The following is a 22,531-nucleotide window of genomic DNA, read 5'->3' on the forward strand; positions in this document are numbered from 1 at the left end:
TGTCAGCTCGAGATGTACTGTATTCCATGGAGGCCACAAAATGAGCACGAGCAAGGAGGGCTGTTAATGACGGTGCTACTGAAGATTTCTAATTTTTGTCAATGAAAGATTTTTCGTCATTACAAATATGGACTATGAGCTTGTCTTGGTTTGCTAGCGGACCGGACTGGGGCACTCAAGAGCGCTACAGTATCCTCTTGTGGCAGAGACATGTCTGTGACTACCGATATCAACTTCCCCACTTGCTCCCAGTAATTAGTACCTGCTCCTCCCCCCTCTCAGCACCCCTACTTGCTCCCAAGAAGTCATAATTATGGGAGTAAGAACACCATGTTGAAAAATTTCTCCAGCAGGAGTTATGAGTCAATAGAAATAGGGTGTGAAGCTTAGACGACATCAGGTACCATCCCATATATAGCAGTTCTGGATCTGCAGTAATGGCAGACCAACCCTCGTCATCAATAGGGGCTGATAGATTACATATGCATTTTGCATTACATTTTCGCTGACGCATTGTATGTGGATGTGACAATAAATTGATTTGAATTTGATTTGATTTGATTACATCGGCCTCCCAACCTAATCTCCATGAGGTTCAGGAAGAGTCAGGGCGAGAATGGTGTCATAGTATGGAGATGTTGCCTTTCTGACCGATCGAATATACACAAAGGCGGTGGGGGTTCAAAATAACAATCTATATATATATATATATATATATATATATATATATATATATATAAAAAAAAAAAAAAAAAGCTTGGATCCGTACCTACTACAAAGCCACCACAAATAAACGGATTTGTGGTGAGGTTGATGCTGGGAACTTGATGGTGGGTTCTGTTTAGAAGGTACCCGCAGTCCATTTGCATGGAACCCATTTTACAAACTCTGGCTAACCTGCCTCTTAGTAAATCTTGCCCTATAACTTTTAGACTTGGCAGAACCCAATTTGCCTTTATCCTGTCCAGTAACTTAGTAAAAATATTCCCAGTTCCTCACCATCCCCGCGCCCCCACCCCTTCCCTGGCTTTTTTTTACTGCGCTTTGTCCCACAAATGACTGGGTGGGAGTGAGCTTTGATACCCTAAGCTGATGAAAATTTCAAGCTGGATAACACCCCCCCCTGCCATATTGATAAACTTTTCCCTACTTAGAGCGACTGAGCACAGTATTGTAGAACTCATTCACTTTGGGAATGTTACTAAATGCCCCTTTATACAGGAACAACTAGTTTCCATGTAATCATGTTCTGCAATATAAAAGCTATTCACTCCCACCAATGTACTATTTGCATTGCATTTGCTTACTTCAGTGACAGAGTTCAGCCATAAACCCCAGGCTCTGCTTTTATAGTACCTGTACGCTAGTTTTTACACTTGATCTCAATGTTTTTTAGTAATTGAAAGTAAAGAAGACAATACTTTAATGGTAGTGAAAAGCATTTAAGTCACTGCTGATCGCCACAAATAAATGGAAACACAAGTTTGGACTACAAAGTAATAGGCTACAAAGCAAATAGTGATTTTCTATGATTCTTGGCTGGGAAATTGAAAATCCTCATGTTTTGGCTGATTAATTGTAACAGCAGAACATGTGCAGGTATTCCTCCCTGACAGGCAGGATATCAGAGCACTCATTGCTATGGGGATATCTGTTCAGTACGGCCTTTATCTTTCAGCAGTAGATACCTTCAGAGGCTAATTGGCTAGAGTGGAAATTATCATTATTTTGTAATTTTTCATGCTTATTCATTTACTATGTAAGGATGTAGTGAAGCCCTCTAGATCAGCAGATATATGCATAATTAAGATATGGCAAGTAAGTTTAGAGGACTGTCCCGCTGATCTACAGTCAAGACTTTTTTGTGCTCTCTGCAGTGTGTTTTAAGAGGAGGAGACATTATTATTACCAGTTATTTATATAGCGCACACATATTCTGCAGCGCTTTACAGAGAATATTTGGCCACTCACATCAGTCCCTGTCCCAGTGGAGCTTACACTCTATATTCCCTATCACATGTACACGCACACATACACACTAGGGTCAATTTGTGTTGGGAGCCAATTAACACACCAGTATATTTTTGGAGTGTTTGAGGAAACCGGAGCACCCGAAGGAAACCCACGCAAGCATAGGGAGAATATACAAACTCCACACAGGTAGGGCCGTGGTGGGAATCGAACCCATGACCTCAGTGATGTGAGACAGTAATGCTAACCATTACACCATCTGTGCCTAGGGGTTGGCAGTGGCCTATAGGGGGACCTGGGATGCTCCAATGTGATGCAGCCACACAGAACAATGGCTCAAACTGTCACAATAAAGAAAATGTAAATGTTGGCAGGTACATACATTGTTTAAAGCTAAACTTGTTGCTACAACAAAACAACGATTCTCACCTCCTTATATGATAGCCATTCATAAGGCTGGTTGGGTTTCCTGGATCCTAAACACGGACCATTTTCTAGAAGACAAATAAAAATATTACATAGTTCTATCATTAAAAATGACAAATATACAGTAAATTCTAAAATGGAAAACACATTATAGATTATGTAGGACATTTTACACATGAATAGAGTGACCATCCCCCACAGACATATGCATGCTGGGTGTGCTGTCAATCAACATCGACAGCACGCCCCCTTTGATCAGACACAATGAGCGAAGGAAAGTCCTTCGCTCGTCGCGTCTGGCGCATGCGCACGACGGAGCTCCCTCCGTCGTGCGCATGCTCAGTGCAGAACATCGACCCACTTGCGAGCGGACAGCCGCTCGCGAGTGGGTCTGAATCAGGCCCTTTGAGTCATGCACTGAAAGCAATTTCCCATATGTCCTTCATCGGGTATGCTACTGGTGTCCCCTGACACAGACATAGGGCCAGATTAAATTACCCACGATAAAACGAAAACTTAACGCCGGAGAAGTTTTCGTACTATTCACGTGTTTTGGTGAGATATTTTTGTGTCTTTTGGTAATGTGCGCTCCGGTTTTTCGCCTTATCCTATTACAAAAGACACGAAAACGCATACGTGCGAAAACTACGCATTGTGAAACCAGTGAAAAGCACAGCACATTTTGGGGAAATCAGTCTGTACCCCATAAAAACCCTATTTGACGTAGGATATCAATATAGAAGTGTACAGGTGGAGTCTCCCATATCCGAAATGCTCGGGACCAGGAGCATTTCGTATATTGGGTTTTTTCGGTTTTCAGAATACCTGAGGCCAGGGTGCTGTGTGAGTCTGGGAGTGTCACGGGAGGCCTAGCGGGAGTCGCGGGGGGGTCCGGCGGGTGCCGCAGTGGGTCCAGCCTGTGGTGCAGGTGTGACAGGAGGGTGGACGTATGCTGCAGGGGCTCTGGCGAGTGTCAGAGGGATTTCCGGTGGGTGCCGCTGCTGTGTAACAGGAGGCTGCAGGGGGTCCGGCGCTTGTCACTGGAATTTCCGGCGAGTGCATTGGGTCCGGCGGGCGCTTCGGGTATCACTGGAGGATCCGTTGAGTGACGTGCTGTCTGGAGTGTACCGTGGTGGAGATCCGGCATGTGGAGGAGAAGAAGACTCATATTTTCTGGTGAGAAAATGCCTCTGAAGCCACACCCACCTTCTAGTCATTGGCCATTGACACTAGTGACGTCATGACGTCGGGTCACGTCATGACGTCACGGCTGCCCCGAAATATTCCGGTTTTTGGAATATTTCGGTTTTTAGAATATACAGTTATGGGAGACTCAACCTGTACTAATAGCCCTAATAAAAGTATTTTGTATTCTGAAATTGTGTCGAATGGCTGTTATATGCATATTTGCTTAAGTGTTAAAAAATGATAAAAAGCAATATTTCTTGGAGAAAATAATTACTGTAGTTAATTGGGGGGTACATTAAAATGGGTGCTAGTATACTTTTGTGTCTATAAAGTGCAGTTTTATTTAAAAAAATTTAAATACACCTGCAGCAGCCACCTTGCAATCCTAAACACATCTGTCCCATCCATACAGCCCCCAAAGTACCTGACCCAGTACTTTAAATCCATTTTCTACTACTTTTATCTTTTTCACCCCAAAATTGTCAAATTAAGCTAACTAAAAATCAATTTTTGCCAAATTAGTCAATAGGGGGAGTGTCCAAGGGGTTCTGAACCAAGTCCCTACATTTTTAACAACAGGATTGCACGATACGTAGTTTTGTGCAAAAAGTTTGCACCTGCGAACGCTTTTTGCCAAAACGCGGCTTTACGTGGCTAATTGAACCTAATCCATAGTCGGTGATGCGACACCAAGGGTCTATTATATTATCTTACAGACAGTTATTAACATCAAATTAAATAGGTGTACTTTCTGTAATCAAAACTTGTTGGGCAGATATTGAATGATGCAGTACATGTAATAATCTCTGCCACCCACCCATATTATTGCTATTAGTTACTTCCATGTGAATTTCTGTCTCCAAATACTTCACTACAGTACACTCCCGGTGACATGTTTCCACCTACAGACACAGGGACCACCGATAAATTCACTGGTAACATTAGTGGGTAGCTTAGGTTTTGTTAAATTCTTTTATAAAGGTTCAGGGTTGTTACTAAGCGCTATAGCTATGTCAGGACTACATAAGGTGTTACAAATATTGGGATCACTTTCCCTTCTCTCTAATTAACATGTAAATTGTCCAAAAATGATTTTGCTTTTGTTCCCTTTTTCAAAGAGAGTTATGTTCAGTGTTGGACTGGAGCATGGAGGGCTCATCAGGGGATTGTAGTGGTAGGGGCCCATGCTTTGGGGTTAGGTCAGTTACCACAGGGGATGAGGACAGCCCCCACAGGCTTGGGTAGACATTAGAGACCATGTAACTGACCCTCTAATACCTCTTTTCCACCTAAAACCCAGGTCCCACCTGGGTTTTTGGACATGGTTCCAACTCTGGTCAGACCCAGGTCAGACCCATTTACACTGCACCTTTGATCTGGGTTACTCCCAGGTCAGCCCTGTTCACACTGAACTCAGGTCTGCCCTTCTAAACCTGTGAGGTCATAAAAAGTGGGAGGTGAATGCTCCACAACCACCAATCCGCTCATTTTAGGCATGATCCAGGTCAGATAACCCGGGTTGCACCGTTTACACTGCACCATTACCTGGGTCCAACCCTGGTAGCTACCTGGGTTGGATTGCAGGGTCACTTGACCCAGGTTATTTTTCAGGGACCCTTTTACACTGAGCTGCGACCTGGGTAGACCCAGAAAAAACCCAGGTTTTTGCTCTGGTGTAAAAGGGGTATAATAGAGTAATTCAAGTGCAAACTCTGGAACTTTATATTAGGGCAAGTATTGGGGCCCTCAAACAGTGGGGCCCACCGGGGATTTCACCTGTACCCCTGTGGGCCAGTCCAACCCTGGTTATGTTTTATAATGATTACACAAACTTTATGTCATCACTTTTAATATAAATGTATTTAGATTCACTCACTTACAACCCAAAATCATTTGCAGTTGTTTGGACATTATTTGTGATCTTCATTTCATTATGCTACTCTAGGTAAGGGCCCTGAGCAGTCCCTCAGGGACTGCGTGTGCTGCTGCAGGCTTTCATCTTATTCATCAGACTCTATATTATTCTACTGTGGACAAAGTTATAATATAGGTCAGTTGGGAAAAATCAGCTGTTAGAGAAGGTTAATTTAATTTGCTCTGATAAGCAGCTTGAAGCTTACATACACAAAAGCTGAAGCAAGTAACGCTAGGCATAATTACACAAAAGTTCAATTTATACATACAAATGTAGCATGTGTCAAATTGCCTTTTAATGCTGGGGGATTCTACCATTATACTGTACAAAGTTATTTTATATTTTAAAGTTAAAATGTTAAAAACCAAATCAATGGTTTTATTTGCAATACTATGGGGTCTATTTACTAAGGAGTGTTAGAAGACAGAGTGAAAAGTGATAAGAAAGTGATAAGGTGCCAGCCAATCAGCTCCCAAATGTCATCTCACATGCTGTGTTTGAAAAATGACAGTTGGGAGCTGATTGGCTGGCACCTTATCACTTTCTTATCACTTTTCACTCTGTCTCCTAACACGGTATGCAGTCGGGAAGCCGGCGGACCTAATCACGACAGCCGGCTTCCCGACTGCTTAATCCCGGCGAGGGTTAAATGACAGGCGTCTAAATCTAGACACCTGTCATTTTACTGACGCCGGGAGACCGGCGCCTGGCATCCCGTTCAAAGGGACGCCGGGCGCGGATAGCTCCGGGGGGCAGGGAGGATATAGGTTTAGGGTTCCCGGGGGGAATTTAGGGTCAGTCACCCCCCCGGGATGTTAGGTTTAGACTAAGGGAAGGGGGTGGGTTAGCGTTAGGCACCCCGAGAGGGACTTATGGAGCATACACACAGTCAGATTTGTCAGATCTGTCAGATGAACGATTTTACCAAAGATTTGAACGATTTTTGACTGCATTGAAATGAATGGAATCGTCCAAGTCTGACTGCAAACACATCAGATGTCAGATATCGTTATCTGACCATCGGGAACGCGTATCGTTCAAATCGTTCATCTGACAGATATGTCAGATATAAGATTTTCCTTCAGATATGAACGATTGAACGATTTTTTAAAACGTTATCGTTCAGATCTGAAGAAAAATCTGACTGTGTGTAAGCTCCATTAGGGTTAGGTACCCCCCCGGGGGACTTAGGTTTAGGCGGTGAGGAAGGGGGGGTTAGGTTTAAGCACTTAGAGGGGGGATTAGGGTTAGGCACCCCTAAAGAGGGTTAGGGTGTAGAATTAAGTTAGACAATACTTACCTTGGACGATCGGGACTTCCTCCTCTGCCGGGATGCCGCTGTCGGGATTCCAACCGCCGGGCATGGGTCCGGCGGTAAATCATACCAATTCCCCTAACACTTCTTACTAAATAGACCCCTATGACTGACTGCAGTTTTTACTGTCAAATCATTGTATGAGGTTGCAATGATAAAGTAGAAGAGCTGCTGCAACGGCAGCCGTAATCTTGTTAATTAACACATGCCCCAGAGCTCCAGAGCTGGAGGGGGTGAGAAAAACACTAGGGCGGGTAGCTTCTTATAGTGGAAATCAGCAATGGCTGTTTAGCATTGGGGTTGGCTTAGGGAGGGTGCACATTGCCTGTTATTGCATTTATTATAGACAGTATCCGTGGTTTGAGCATCTGAGCATAGGCATTGGTCTATTTCTATCTCTCTTTTGAGCTATTTTTTGTTTTCTGAAGATAATTGACAGTTACCATTGCTGCATCTGTAGATGCATCTGATACATTAACTTAAGGTAAGATGTGAACATAGCAATTAGAATTACAAAGCACAGTTTGCATGTGCTGCATACTTTCCATTCATCCAACATACATAGTACATTTTTCTCAAAGTGCCATCGGCTGGCATAAAAAAGTATTATAGGGAATTTCGATATTACACCTTGAAGAATGCAACTGACATGATCAATGTGTTTCCTCAAAGGGACAGCTCACAAAGAATAATGTCCTTCCCTGTGTGCTACATCTGTATGCCACTACTTCAACTATCATTATAAATACAATAAAATATATATCAGTGTATCAGTGCCCCATAGAAACCTTTTCTCGCCCCACACACCACAAATACAAATATATTTTTTGGTGAAATGTTTACTGACCCTTCAGCCGATCCACTTAAAATGGTAAAAAATGCTGTGCTCTCAATTTCCCTATTACCTTTCCCATTGCAGTGACCTGGTCTGATTAATGAATTAATTAATTAATGGGGAAATAAAATGCCCTTCTCGTCAATCAAAGGTTTCTTGGTATAGTGAATAGATTTGCCAAATAGAGAAAAATACATTTTAATTTAGATAGGTTTTACTAAATCTGCTCCAAACACATATAATTATCCTATATTACCAGATATGTGCCGTCCTCTCTGGAACACCTCATACATTGTCCTTGCATCATCATAGTAGTGTGTAAGCAGGGGTGGGCCGTCTCCTAGCACAGAATGGCGAGCACCGTCACTACCCTACAAAGAAGATGGGAAAAAAGAAGTATGAAAAGAGATACTGATACAGATGTGTCCTTTCTTATCTAGCCTCAATACGCCATGCAGCACGATATAATACAATTCAATGGGTCCAGCGCTTGGTTTATAGGGATGGTGTGTATTAATCTCTATGGATGGTAGTATAAATAAATGATAAGCAAACTAATCTGGTATTAAAAGTATTCTGGTACTGTTTTACTTTCATTCTACACAAGAAATGAATATTTAAGTAACAATCATCACAGAAAAAAACAAGTGTAAAGCATGATATAGAAATGAAAATAAAAAAATATTAATATTGATTGATAATAATAATATGTGGTTGCAAGGCTAAATAGAATGAGCGTTCCCAGAGTCTGTAGGGAGAGGTCAGTTCCGTGTCGTGTAAATGGCAGAGTCCCGGGATGGAAAATGTGGCGTCCCGCTACTGTGTCTGAGTCACTATGCTTGTTAATCAGTTACCGGTCTGTCTCGTGGCGTCTAAGGTATCTAAAGTAAAGCGGGCAGAGTATGGAAAGTGCTGATCCGACACTGCTCTGGAACGTGCCGCCCTGCCTGTACACCTAACTCCCGTTGGTGGACCCGTCCAGGGTCGTTCACGGTACAGTGATTCCAGGAACTGTGGACAATGCTCTCAGGGGTGGCGTGCTCAGTAAGTGCTCCAGGGAGACAGTTACCGAGTGCCACGTCCCTTACAGAGGTTCAGATTGCTGACACTTACCATAAGCTCTGCTGCGCTGTGTACCTGTGTTCGTTGTTTTCTTTCTTCTGGTGCCGCTGCTCCATTCCTGCAGTGTTGTTCTCCGTCAGTGATGCTGCATACACCTATTCTTTGGGAACCTCGTCTTGTAGCCTTTTGTGATAAGAATAGGATCCTTTTGGGGATGATGATGGATAATGCCTCTACGCGTTTCAGCCCTCAAGTCTTCTTCTAGCAGTTTCATGTTGTTCTTTTCCAGATATGTCAGCTGGGTTTGGTACACAGGGCCTGATTCAGAGCCAGATGCTCTTTCAGAGTGCTTGCTCTGAATCAGTGCCCGCCTATTGAATTTTTAGAGCGGCCTCCTGGCCCCTTGCATAGCTGTGGGTGACTACCCACAGCTAGTGCGAGCGGCCAGGATGATGGTCGCGATGGTCAAGACCATTGCGACGATCGGACTTGCGACGAGACCCTTGTGGTAGGGTCTCGTTGCCACAAGTCCCAAGAAGTCCACCCACCCCATGGGGACGCCTCCGTCTGGGCAGCCATGGCCCCGGCACGCCCACCAAAGGGGGTGTGCTGTCACTCAACATCGACAGCACGCCCCCTTTGAAGCGAGTCCCGGAGCGACGGCTTGTCCGTCGCTATTCGGATCTCGCGCATGCGCACGACTAGGCCACCTCCATCGTGTGCATGCGCACTGGGCCAACATCGACCCGCTTGCGAGCGCTCAGCGCTCACAAGCGGGTCTGAATCAGGCCCACAGTTCACCTAAACTACCATTAACCTGCTTAATTACTGTTGGAATGTAGAGCATGTGTTTTTATGGCCAACTACATAAATGAAATAAGTAAATCACAAAAAAAGACTCCTATTCATCTACACTCCGAATATTAGAGTTGCCTAGATTTAGGGCAAGAAATTCCTACGGGCAACCAAAAATTAATGAGCATATTAATGCCATCAAATAAATGATAGAATTAACATAAACATTGAATAGTAAGTGCCCCATATACAAGGTAATGCTCTGGTCATATTAATCTGGATCTTGTGGTGGAAGAGGTTGTGTGATGTCAGATCCATAGGTTTGGATTGCTGTTTTGCTTATCTGGAGACTGTCTAGGACAGGGGTCTTTAACCTTGGCCCTCCAGCTGCTGTGGAACTACACATCCCAGCATGCACTGCCATAGTTTTAGCATGCTGTTATAACAAAAAGGTGGCAGTGCATGCTGGGATGTGTAGTTCCACAGCAGCTGGAGGGCCAAGGTTGAAGACCCCTGGTCTAGGAGATCATACTTCTGCAGGTCTTCTGCTGAATACCCACTTATGCCAGCTGGAAGAAATGGGCTGTGACTGGGAATTCTGGACTGTCAGCAGCCAGCTTTCGTTGGGAAGCAATGGAAAAGTCATAGATGGTAGACCCCGAGCAAGTAGCCACCATACCAAGTGCGGAGTTTGTTACCTGGGAGTTTGAGACTACAGAACTTGGGTGCTGGATATGTAATTGGTACAGACTGCCATCAGCAATCATACTTGTATACATTGCAGACTGGCTGAAGATTTAGAGGTAATGGCCATGGTGACTAATAGCACTATACCTAGCGCTGTGGTAAACCTCTGGCATTGTTAAGATGTAAGGTAATTACATTTTAAGTGTAAATTATAATAAAGCAAATTTATCCTTTCATGCATTTGCCTGAGGGATCCGAGAACCCTGTCTCCTCACAGTATATGTAAAGTATATATACATACATACACACACACACACACACATATATATATATATATATATATACTAGGGGTGAGCGGGTTCGGATTTCTGAAATCCGAACCCCCCCGAGCCCCCCCGATCCGAGTCCGATCCGAGTCAGGCTCGACTTTTCCCGCCTGACTCGGATCTGAAATCGAGGCAAAACGTCATCATCCCGCCTTCCGAGTCTCGCGGGTTTTGGATCCTATATAAGGTACCCGCGTCGGCGCCATTTTCTCACTCGGCTGTGGACAGTGAAGAGGGAGGGTGGGAGTTAGGGCTGTGTAGTGTAGTGTAGTGTAGTGCTGCTGTTGTCCACTACTTCAAAGTCCATAGGGGCTGGCTGTGTTGTGCTGTGCTGCTGTTGTTAATAGGGGCTGTGTCCACTACTTCAAAGTCCATAGGGGCTGGCTGGACTGTGTTGTGCAGTCAGTTCTCCATAGGGGCTGTGTCCACTCCAAAGTCCTGTGCAGTGTCCCAGTCCTAAAGGAGTGCTGTAGTGTTGTCCAGGGGGTGCTCTGTCCATCAGGGGTGCTCCCCCCAAGTGCTAAAAAAATAATATATTTTCTGTGTTTGTGAATTGTGTGCGCAGTAGCCGCACGTGCATCAACAAAGTAGTGCCAAGCGTGCGCCTGTGTCATAAGTAAAGGGCCGGCTGGCTTGACCGTTAAAGGGTGCTGTAACCCCCGAAAGTACACTCCAGTCCAAACCCCAAAAAAATTATTTTCTGTGTTTGTGAATTGTGTGCGCAGTAGCCGCACGTGCATCAACAAAGTAGTGCCAAGCGTGCGCCTGTGTCATAAGTAAAGGGCCGGCTGGCTTGACCGTTAAGGGTGCTGTAACCCCCGAAAGTACACTCCAGTCCAAACCAAAAAAAAATTATTTTCTGTGTTTGTGAATTGTGTGCGCAGTAGCCGCACGTGCATCAACAAAGTAGTGCCAAGCGTGCGCCTGTGTCATAAGTAAAGGGCCGGCTGGCTTGACCGTTAAGGGTGCTGTAACCCCCGAAAGTACACTCCAGTCCAAACCAAAAAAAAAATAATTTTCTGTGTTTGTGAATTGTGTGCGCAGTAGCCGCACGTGCATCAACAAAGTAGTGCCAAGCGTGCACCTGTGTCATAAGTAAAGGGCCGGCTGGCTTGACCGTTAAGGGTGCTGTAACCCCCGAAAGTACACTCCAGTCCAAACCAAAAAAAAAATTATTTTCTGTGTTTGTGAATTGTGTGCGCAGTAGCCGCACGTGCATCAACAAAGTAGTGCCAAGCGTGCGCCTGTGTCATAAGTAAAGGGCCGGCTGGGTTGACCGTTAAAGGGTGCTGTAACCCCCAAAGTACACTCCAGTTCAAACCAAAAAAAAAATTATTTTCTGTGTTTGTGAATTGTGTGCGCAGTAGCCGCACGTGCATCAACAAAGTAGTGCCAAGCGTGCGCCTGTGTCATAAGTAAAGGGCCGGCTGGCTTGACCGTTAAGGGTGCTGTAACCCCCGAAAGTACACTCCAGTCCAAACCAAAAAAAAAATTATTTTCTGTGTTTGTGAATTGTGTGCGCAGTAGCCGCACGTGCATCAACAAAGTAGTGCCAAGCGTGCACCTGTGTCATAAGTAAAGGGCCGGCTGGCTTGACCGTTAAAGGGTGCTGTAACCCCCGAAAGTACACTCCAGTCCAAACCCCAAAAAAATTATTTTCTGTGTTTGTGAATTGTGTGCGCAGTAGCCGCACGTGCATCAACAAAGTAGTGCCAAGCGTGCGCCTGTGTCATAAGTAAAGGGCCGGCTGGCTTGACCGTTAAGGGTGCTGTAACCCCCGAAAGTACACTCCAGTCCAAACCAAAAAAAAAATTATTTTCTGTGTTTGTGAATTGTGTGCGCAGTAGCCGCACGTGCATCAACAAAGTAGTGCCAAGCGTGCACCTGTGTCATAAGTAAAGGGCCGGCTGGCTTGACCGTTAAAGGGTGCTGTAACCCCCGAAAGTACACTCCAGTCCAAACCCAAAAAAAAATATTTTCTGTGTTTGTGAATTGTGTGCGCAGTAGCCGCACGTGCATCAACAAAGTAGTGCCAAGCGTGCGCCTGTGTCATAAGTAAAGGGCCGGCTGGCTTGACCGTTAAGGGTGCTGTAACCCCCGAAAGTACACTCCAGTCCAAACCAAAAAAATAATTATTTTCTGTGTTTGTGAATTGTGTGCGCAGTAGCCGCACGTGCATCAACAAAGTAGTGCCAAGCGTGCACCTGTGTCATAAGTAAAGGGCCGGCTGGCTTGACCGTTAAGGGTGCTGTAACCCCCGAAAGTACACTCCAGTCCAAACCAAAAAAAAAATTATTTTCTGTGTTTGTGAATTGTGTGCGCAGTAGCCGCACGTGCATCAACAAAGTAGTGCCAAGCGTGCGCCTGTGTCATAAGTAAAGGGCCGGCTGGCTTGACCGTTAAAGGGTGCTGTAACCCCCAAAGTACACTCCAGTCCAAACCAAAAAAAAAATTATTTTCTGTGTTTGTGAATTGTGTGCGCAGTAGCCGCACGTGCATCAACAAAGTAGTGCAAGCGTGCGCCTGTGTCATAAGTAAAGGGCCGGCTGGCTTGACCGTTAAAGGGTGCTGTAACCCCCGAAAGTACACTCCAGTCCAAACCAAAAAAAAATTATTTTCTGTGTTTGTGAATTGTGTGCGCAGTAGCCGCACGTGCATCAACAAAGTAGTGCCAAGCGTGCGCCTGTGTCATAAGTAAAGGGCCGGCTGGCTTGACCGTTAAAGGGTGCTGTAACCCCCGAAAGTACACTCCAGTCCAAACCAAAAAAAAATTATTTTCTGTGTTTGTGAATTGTGTGCATCAACAAAGTAGTGCCAAGCGTGCGCCTGTGTCATAAGTAAAGGGCCGGCTGGCTTGACCGTTAAGGGTGCTGTAACCCCCGAAAGTACACTCCAGTCCAAACCAAAAAAAAAATTATTTTCTGTGTTTGTGAATTGTGTGCGCAGTAGCCGCACGTGCATCAACAAAGTAGTGCCAAGCGTGCACCTGTGTCATAAGTAAAGGGCCGGCTGGCTTGACCGTTAAGGGTGCTGTAACCCCCGAAAGTACACTCCAGTCCAAACCAAAAAAAAAATTATTTTCTGTGTTTGTGAATTGTGTGCGCAGTAGCCGCACGTGCATCAACAAAGTAGTGCCAAGCGTGCGCCTGTGTCATAAGTAAAGGACCGGCTGGCTTGACCGTTAAAGGGTGCTGTAACCCCCGAAAGTACACTCCAGTCCAAACCAAAAAAAAATTATTTTCTGTGTTTGTGAATTGTGTGCGCAGTAGCCGCACGTGCATCAACAAAGTAGTGCCAAGCGTGCGCCTGTGTCATAAGTAAAGGGCCGGCTGGCTTGACCGTTAAGGGTGCTGTAACCCCCGAAAGTACACTCCAGTCCAAACCAAAAAAAAAATTATTTTCTGTGTTTGTGAATTGTGTGCGCAGTAGCCGCACGTGCATCAACAAAGTAGTGCCAAGCGTGCACCTGTGTCATAAGTAAAGGGCCGGCTGGCTTGACCGTTAAAGGGTGCTGTAACCCCCGAAAGTACACTCCAGTCCAAACCCAAAAAAAATTATTTTCTGTGTTTGTGAATTGTGTGCGCAGTAGCCGCACGTGCATCAACAAAGTAGTGCCAAGCGTGCGCCTGTGTCATAAGTAAAGGGCCGGCTGGCTTGACCGTTAAGGGTGCTGTAACCCCCGAAAGTACACTCCAGTCCAAACCAAAAAAAAATTATTTTCTGTGTTTGTGAATTGTGTGCGCAGTAGCCGCACGTGCATCAACAAAGTAGTGCCAAGCGTGCACCTGTGTCATAAGTAAAGGGCCGGCTGGCTTGACCGTTAAAGGGTGCTGTAACCCCCGAAAGTACACTCCAGTCCAAACCAAAAAAAATTATTTTCTGTGTTTGTGAATTGTGTGCGCAGTAGCCGCACGTGCATCAACAAAGTAGTGCCAAGCGTGCGCCTGTGTCATAAGTAAAGGGCCGGCTGGCTTGACCGTTAAGGGTGCTGTAACCCCCGAAAGTACACTCCAGTCCAAACCAAAAAAAAAATTATTTTCTGTGTTTGTGAATTGTGTGCGCAGTAGCCGCACGTGCATCAACAAAGTAGTGCCAAGCGTGCACCTGTGTCATAAGTAAAGGGCCGGCTGGCTTGACCGTTAAGGGTGCTGTAACCCCCGAAAGTACACTCCAGTCCAAACCAAAAAAAAAATTATTTTCTGTGTTTAGCCGCACGTATATATCAAATCGATATAACATAAATGGAGGACCAAACTTTCTCCGATAAAAATAAAATAGAGAAAGATCAAGAACCACTTCCTCCTAGTGCTGAAGCTGCTGCCACTAGTCATGACATAGACGATAACATGCCATCAACGTCGTCTGCCAAGGCCGATGCCCAATGTCATAGTAGAGGGCACATACAATCCCAAATGGCAAAGTTCAGGAAAATGACCTTGAAAAAGACATTTAAATCAGCTGAAGAGAAACGTAAACTTGCCAATATGCCATTTACGACACGGAGTGGCAAGGAACGGCTAAGGTCGATCCCTAGTATGTTCATGACTAGTGGTTCAGCTTCACATGACGATGGAAGCCCTCCTCCCACTAAAAAAATCAAAAGAGTTAAGCTGGCAAAAGCACAGCGAAGAACTGTGCTTTCTAAGAAGATATCACAAATCCCCAAGGAGAGTCCAAGTGTGGTGGTGGTTGCGATGCCTGACCTTCCCAGCACTGGACGGGAAGAGGTGGCTCTTTCCACCATTTGCACGCCCCCTGCAAGTGCTGAAAGGAGCACCCACAGTCCACTTGCTGATATGCAAATTGAAGATGTCACTGTTGAAGTACAACAGGATGAGGATACTGGTGTAGCTGGCGCTGAGGAGGAAGTTGGCGAGGAGGATTCTGATGGTGATGTGGTTTGTTTAAATCAGGCTCCGGGGGAGACAGTTGTTGTCCGTGGGATGAAAAAGCCCATCACGGTCATGCCTGGGCAGAAGACCAAACATTCCACCTCTTTGGTCTGGCAATATTTCTATCCAAATCCGGACAACAACTGTCTTGCCATATGTACCATATGTAAAGGTGAAATAAGTAGGGGTAGGGACGTCAACCACCTAGGAACATCCTCCCTTATACGGCACCTGCAGCGCGTTCATAAAAAGTTACTGTCAAGTTCAGAAACTTTGGCTAAGACCGTAAGCAGTCCAGGGACACCTAAATCCCGTTGTCCTGTTGTATCCAAGCGCCTGCAAACCACACCGTCAACTCCCTCCTCGTCAATTTCCTCCTTAGTCAGGATCGGAAGTAGTCCTGCAGGCCATGTCACTGGCATGACTGACTCTCCTATCCGGGATTCCTCTGGAGGATCCTGCATTGCTACGCCTACTGCTGCCGCTGTTGCTGCTGCTGGGAGTCGTTCATCATCCCAGAGAGGAAGTAGGAACACCACTACTTTTACTAAACAATTGACCCTCCAACAGTCCTTAGCGAGGAGGATGAAGTACGACAGCAGTCATCCTGAAGCAAAACGTATAACTGAGGCCTTGACTGCTATGTTGGTGTTAGACGTGCGTCCGGTATCCGCCATTAGTGCAGTGGGATTTAGACAATTGATGGAGGTAGTGTGTCCCCGGTTCCAAATCCCGTCTAGATTCCACTTCACTAGGCAGGCGATACCGAGACTGTACAGAAACGTCAGAAAAAGTGTCCTCAGTGTCCTGAAAAATGCCGTTGTACACAATGTCCACTTAACCACGGACATGTGGACAAGTGGAACAGGGCAGACTAAGGACTATATGACTGTGACAGCCCACTGGGTAGATGTATCACCTTACGCAGCAACAGCAGCAGCGTCACCAGTAGCAGCATCTCGGAAACGCCAGCTCGTTACAAGGCAGGCTACGCTGTGTATCACCGGTTTCAGTAAGAGGCACACCGCCGACAACCTCTTAGAGAAACTGAGGGAAATCATCGCCCAGTGGCTTACCCCACTTAGACTCTCCTGGGGATTTGTGATATCTGACAACGCCACCAATATTGTGCGGGCATTACATCTGGGCAAATTCCAGCACGTCCCATGTTTTGCTCACACAATAAACTTGGTGGTGCAGAATTTTCTGAAAAGCGACAGGGGCGTGCAGGAGACGCTTTGGGTGGCCTGAAAAATTTCTGGCCACTTTCGCCATTCAGCGACTGCGTGCCGAAGACTGGAGCGCCAGCAAACACTCTTGAACCTGCCCCGCCATCACCTGAAGCAAGAGGTTGTGACGCGGTGGAACTCAACCCTCTATATGCTTCAGAGGATGGAGGAGCAGCAAAAGGCCATACAAGCCTATACATCCACCTATGACATAGGCAAAGGAGGGGGTATGCACCTGACTCAAGCGCAGTGGAGAATGATTTCCGTGTTGTGCAAGGTTCTCCAGCCCTTCGAACTTGCCACACGTGAAGTCAGTTCAGACACAGCCAGCTTGAGTCAGGTCATTCCCCTCATCAGGCTTTTGCAGAAGCAGCTGGAGAAAGTGAAGGAGGAGCTAAGACGGAGCGATTCCGCTCGGCATGTGGGACTTGTGGATGAAGCCCTTCATTCGCTTTGCCAGGATTCCAGGGTGGTCAATCTGTTGAAATCAGACCACTACATTTTGGCCACCGTGCTTGATCCTAGGTTTAAAGCCTATGTGGTGTCTCTCTTTCCGGCCGACACAAGCCTGCAGAGGTGCAAAGACCTGCTGGTGAACACACTGTCAGCTGAAGCAGAACGTGACACGTCAACGGCTCCTTCTTCATTTTCTCCCGCAACTGGGGCTGCCAGGAAAAAACTTAGGTATCCTAAGCAACCCGCTGGCGGTGATGCAGGGCAGGCAGGACCAAGTTTGGACATCTGGTCCGGACTGAAGGACCTGGCAACAATTTCTGACATGTCTACTGTCACTGCATATGATACTGTCACCATTGACAGAATGGTGGAGGATTACATCGGTGACAGCATCCAAGTAGGCATGTCAGACAGTCCATACCTGTACTGGCAGGAAAAAGAGGCAATTTGGAGGCCCCTGTACAAGCTGGCTCTATTTTACCTGAGTTGCCCCCCCTCCAGTGTGTACTCCGAAAGAGTGTTTAGTGCAGCCGGGAACCTTGTCAGCGAAAGGCGTAGGAGGTTGCTTCCACAGAATGTGGAGAAGATGATGTTCATCAAAATGAATTATCAGCTCTTCCAGGGAGACCAGCCTCCAGAAGGTACAGAGGGACCTGTGGTGGTGGATTCAAGTGGGGACGAGTTAATACTTTGTGAGGATGAGGATGTACACACTGAAGAGGGTGAGGAATCGGTGGATGAGGAGGATGAGGATGACATCTTGCCTCCGTAGAGCCAGTTTGTGCAGGGATACATTAATTGCCAGCTTGTTTTGTGGGGGCCCAAATGAACCAATCATTTCAGCCACAGTTGTGTGGCAGACCCTGGCGCTGAAATGATTGATTTGTTAAAGTGTGCATGTCCTGTTTATACAACATAAGGGTGGGTGGGAGGGCCCAAGGACAATTCCATCTTGCACCTCTTTTTTTTCTTTGCATTATGTACAGTTTGGGGCCTAGTTTTTCAATGCCATCCTGTCTGCCACTGCAGTTTCACGCCTAGATGGGTCACGTGTTTGTTCCGCCCACTCGTGTCGCTTAGCATAGTCATCCAGCTACCTCGGTGCAACCTTTTGGACATAAAAACACTATTGTGAGGTGTGAGGTATTCAGAATAGACTGGAAATGAGTGGAAATTAAGGTTATTGAGGTTAATAATAGCATAGGAGCAGAAAAACCTTCAAATTCTGTGATTTTAGCTGTTTTTATGCTTTTTTTCAAAAAAATACAGATCCAAAACACAAAACCCAGAACCCAAAACACGGAAGGGTGGTTTTGGCAAAACCAATCCAGATCCAAAACACGAAGAAAGATCCAGATCCAAAACCAAAACACAAAACACGAAAAGTGGCCGGTGCACACCCCTAATATATACAAATAACAGAAATGTTCGGCACTCATGCAAACTCAAAAGTTGTACAAGGGTTGTCCAAAAAGTAATGTCTAAATGCTCATAACTCTGAAGTAATATGCAGCATTTATTTGAAATTTTGTCAGTTTGTAGTTTAATATGTCTGCTAGCTATATATGTATTTTTGTTTAGGTAGTCCAAGAAATACCATGGAATCAAAGATGAAACAAAGAGCCATCATTGAATTTCTGGAAAAAGAAGGCTGCAGTGCTACAGAAATCCACAGAAGACTGAAAAAAGTGTATGGTGAGCATACAATTGACTATAGCACTGTCAGAAGGTTGATGAAGTTTTTTTAAATCGGGAGAATCGTCCATGTGCGACAAATCTCGTGGTGGCAGACCATCAACTGCAGTGACAGCAGAGAACCAACACAAAGTCGATGCCATGATTCAGAAAGACCGTCGTGTGACCATCAGAGATATCAGTGATGAACTTGAATGTTGCCATGACACTGTAGAAATACTAATCAATAATTTGGGATATTGTAAAGTGTGTGCTATATAGGTTCCAAAGCAATTAACCAGGGATCACAAGGCCCAGAGGGTGGAAGTGTGCAATGATATTTTGACCAACTTTGAAGCCAACCCTGAGACGTTTTTGGAAAATGTCATTACAGGAGATGAGACCTGGGTATTCCTTTATGACCCAGAAACAAAGGCCCAATCAAAACAATGGAAACACCCAAGTTCACCTAGGACAAGAAAGTTTAGATCACAGCAATCCGTAAACAAAGTTATGGTCACATTCTTCTGGGATTGCCAAGGTGTTATTCTCATCGATTACTTGGAACCAAACCAATCAATCAACAGTGATCGATACATTATTACACTTAAGAAGCTGAAAGAAGCCACCCGCAAAAAAGGTCAACAATTTAACTGTCAAATGTCATCTTACACCACGACAATGCCAGACCTCACACTTCGAAGGCAACATCTGCGGCCATTGCCAAAATGGGGTGGGCAATAATGCCACATCCACCATAGAGTCCTGATTTGGCCCCTTCTGACTTTCATATGTTTGGCCCTCTCAAATACTGTCTCCGGGGTCAACATTTTGAAGACATAGAGGTTGTTAAAATCGTCATACGTTTCTTGGTTAAACAGCAACCACTGGAATTTTTCCAAAGTGGATTCACAGCTTGGGTTGAGAGGTGGAGAAAATGTTTGAGGGCAGATGGTGAATATTTTGAGTAGAGTCATTTTGTTACTAAGACTTCAAAGTATTTTACTGCAAATTTTCAAATCTGTATCTATAATAAAATTTTAGTTGTGAGCATTTAGGCATTACTTTTTGAACAACCCTCGTAGGTGCCTTGGTGCCCTCCCAAAGGTAATGCACAGTAATGGAAAAACGGGTGGCACTCAGAGGGCTTGTATATGTATAACACAGCACACAGTCACAGTTAGGTGCGTCCGGACATTTTAATAACCTTCTTGTTGAAGTATGTTATTAAAACCGAAATGTCGGACACACCTACCTGTGACTATGTTATATATATACAAGCCCTCAGAGTGCCGCCTGTTTTTCCATTACTATATATATTTATATATATATATATATATACACACACACACATACCAGTGAGGTGAGGAAAATGGCTGGGGAGGCACTGGCTAGTATCAGAGCCAGATTTACAGATACATATATGAACCTGAGGGTTCCTGTGAACATTATACAAAGGTGCAGCAGTATATAGTGCTGGAAATTTTGGTGAGTTTTGATCAGGGTGCCTCACCTGCCATACACTTTTCACTCTTGAGTTTTGACTATAAATATGATCACCTGAGAATTGAGAGATTTAATTAGACATGCCAAGTCGCGGTACTCATGCCAAGGGTGCGACTTTTCTATAGAATGTGACCTGGAAGAGGTGCATGAAAAAATGGGGAAACCACCATGAACCCCCAAAAAATGGTAACTGAGATAGCAGAACCATATAGAATGCTGTTAGTGGCCATAAAACAAAGGACCTCATTCAGAGCCGCTCGCAAAAAGCGAATGCTCGCTCTGAATGAGGGCATCCGCTTTTTTTTTTTAAGCCGGTATCCTGGCCGCTCGCTAAGCTGTGGGTGACCACCCACAGCTTTTGCGACCGCCCAGGTGATGGTCGCGACCATCGGGATTGTGACGAGACCCTTGTGGTAGGGTCTCGTCTGCCGCAAGCCCCAGTGAGCCCCTGGTGATGTCAGTGGGGCTGCCCACAAACGCAGACGTTCCTTCAGGAACGCTTCCGTTTGTCCATCCAACCCCCCCTCCCCCGCCTACAAAATGGGGCGAGCTGTCGATCAACATCTACAGCCGCCCCGTTTGTAGCAATAATTTCTCACTCACTCCGGGGCTTGCGCACGCCGTGAGTGCGCAGTGCCCCACCATTGACCCCATCGACTCCAATGTACTGGAGGTTTTAAAGAATTGTCAAATAATAGATTTTTACACTATTTATAAATGGTGGAATGAAAGCAAAAATTATAGCAAGCAAGTGTATTTCATCAAATTAAAGTCTTACCAGCATTTTGTGGTACAGAAAAAAGAAGAGTTATGGTAAAACTTACCCTTGTTTACTCTCTTTCTTCAAAGTCCATAGGGTCCACAAGGAGACAATGGTGTGCAGGTGGGACCTTGGAGGACCGGACACCAACAGCAAAGTTTTTCAATCCCAGGATGCTCCGGTCCTTCCTCCTATACCCCGCCTACAGCCTGAGGGCAACTCAGTTTTGTTGGTGTAGGGCAGGAGCTAGGTCACCATTTTTAACAGTGGGGCTACTTCAAGCTGACCAAGCTTATTTTTATGATTTAATTTTTATTTCTAGTGTTTTGGAAACATCTGTGCTGCTCCATCACCCCTCTGCGGCGCTGTGACAGCTCTTGGGGGCCCGCGTCTTTGCGCAGTCTAGCCTCCGGGCTCAGGAGATGGACCAGAGGGCAGCTTAATTTTGTTAACAAGTCTAAATCAGGAGCAGGAGAAGAGAGCAGGAAAACTGGTACACTGAAGGTTCACACTCTCACACAGAGAAGAAAACAAGTGACCAAGAGAAGAATCCTATAGAAGCCAGGAGCATCAGGGCGGGTGCCCCGTGGACCCCATGGAATTTGAAGAAAGAGTTAACAAAAGTAAGTTTTACCATAACTCTTTTCTTCTTCAGGGTTCATAGGGCTCCACAGCGAGTCAATGGGGATGTCCCAAAGCAGTTGTTTTTCAGGTGCGGGAACGCTCCAGAGCTGATAGGAGAACCCTACACCCGAAGGAAGCATCCTGTGAGGCAAGTGTATAAAAGGCATAAAACCAGAGAAAGAAGTGGACAGACGACCAGGTGGCCATCCTGCATAGCTGTTCAGCTGACGCACCACGCCAGGCTGCCCACGAGGGACCCACAGAGCGAGTAGAATGAGCACATACTGTAGCCGGCACAGGAAGGCCTGCCTGCATGTAAGCCTGTGAGATAGTCATGCAAATCCATCTGGCCAGAGTCTTTTTAGCTGGCCATCCCTTCTTGTGGAATCCATATAGGATGAAGAGGGAGTCCGATTTCCTGAAGGAAGAATATGGTCCACGTAGATCTTTAGAGCATGGATCACATACAAAGAGGCCTCACCTGCCTAGAAATCTGGTGATTGAAAGGCCGGAACCACAATTTTCTCATTTAGGTGGAAACGAGAAACCACCTTAGGAAGGAAGCCTGAGCGTGTTCTAAGAACTGCCCTGTCCCTATGAAAGATTAGTAAAGGGGAGCAACATGAAAGTGACCCTACATCCGATACCCTATTGGCAGATGCAGAGTCTTCGCAGTGAGCCACTTCACATCCGCTGATTCCAGGGGTTCGAATGGTTTTCGAATGGAGGTTCCTGAAGTGCGTGAAGCACCACTGACAAATCCCATGGAGCCACAGCAGGGACAAAGGGAGGCTGTATACGTAGAACACCCTGCAGGAAGGTGTGAAATTCCAGTATAGGAACAATTCTGTGCTGGAACTAGATGGACAG

At 45.6% G+C, this 22,531-nt stretch overlaps 1 protein-coding gene across 3 annotated transcripts in view; it reads right to left on the minus strand.

The window, feature by feature from the left end:
• ACSL6 (acyl-CoA synthetase long chain family member 6) overlaps nt 1-22,531 on the minus strand; it is a 247,181-nt gene that overhangs the window by 95,779 nt on the left and 128,871 nt on the right. For all 3 annotated transcript variants that reach the window (XM_088446003.1, XM_088446002.1, XM_088446001.1), the window contains exons 3-4: nt 7,907-8,021; nt 2,401-2,465 (exon numbers count right to left, since the gene is read on the minus strand). In XM_088446003.1, the coding sequence (XP_088302129.1) occupies nt 2,401-2,465; nt 7,907-8,021 (180 nt within the window). The remainder of the gene's footprint in view (nt 1-2,400; nt 2,466-7,906; nt 8,022-22,531) is intronic.

The sequence above is a fragment of the Taudactylus pleione genome, unplaced genomic scaffold (assembly GCF_031769625.1).
Source record: "Taudactylus pleione unplaced genomic scaffold, aTauple2 ptg000392l, whole genome shotgun sequence".
Classification (NCBI taxonomy): Eukaryota; Metazoa; Chordata; class Amphibia; order Anura; family Myobatrachidae; genus Taudactylus; species Taudactylus pleione.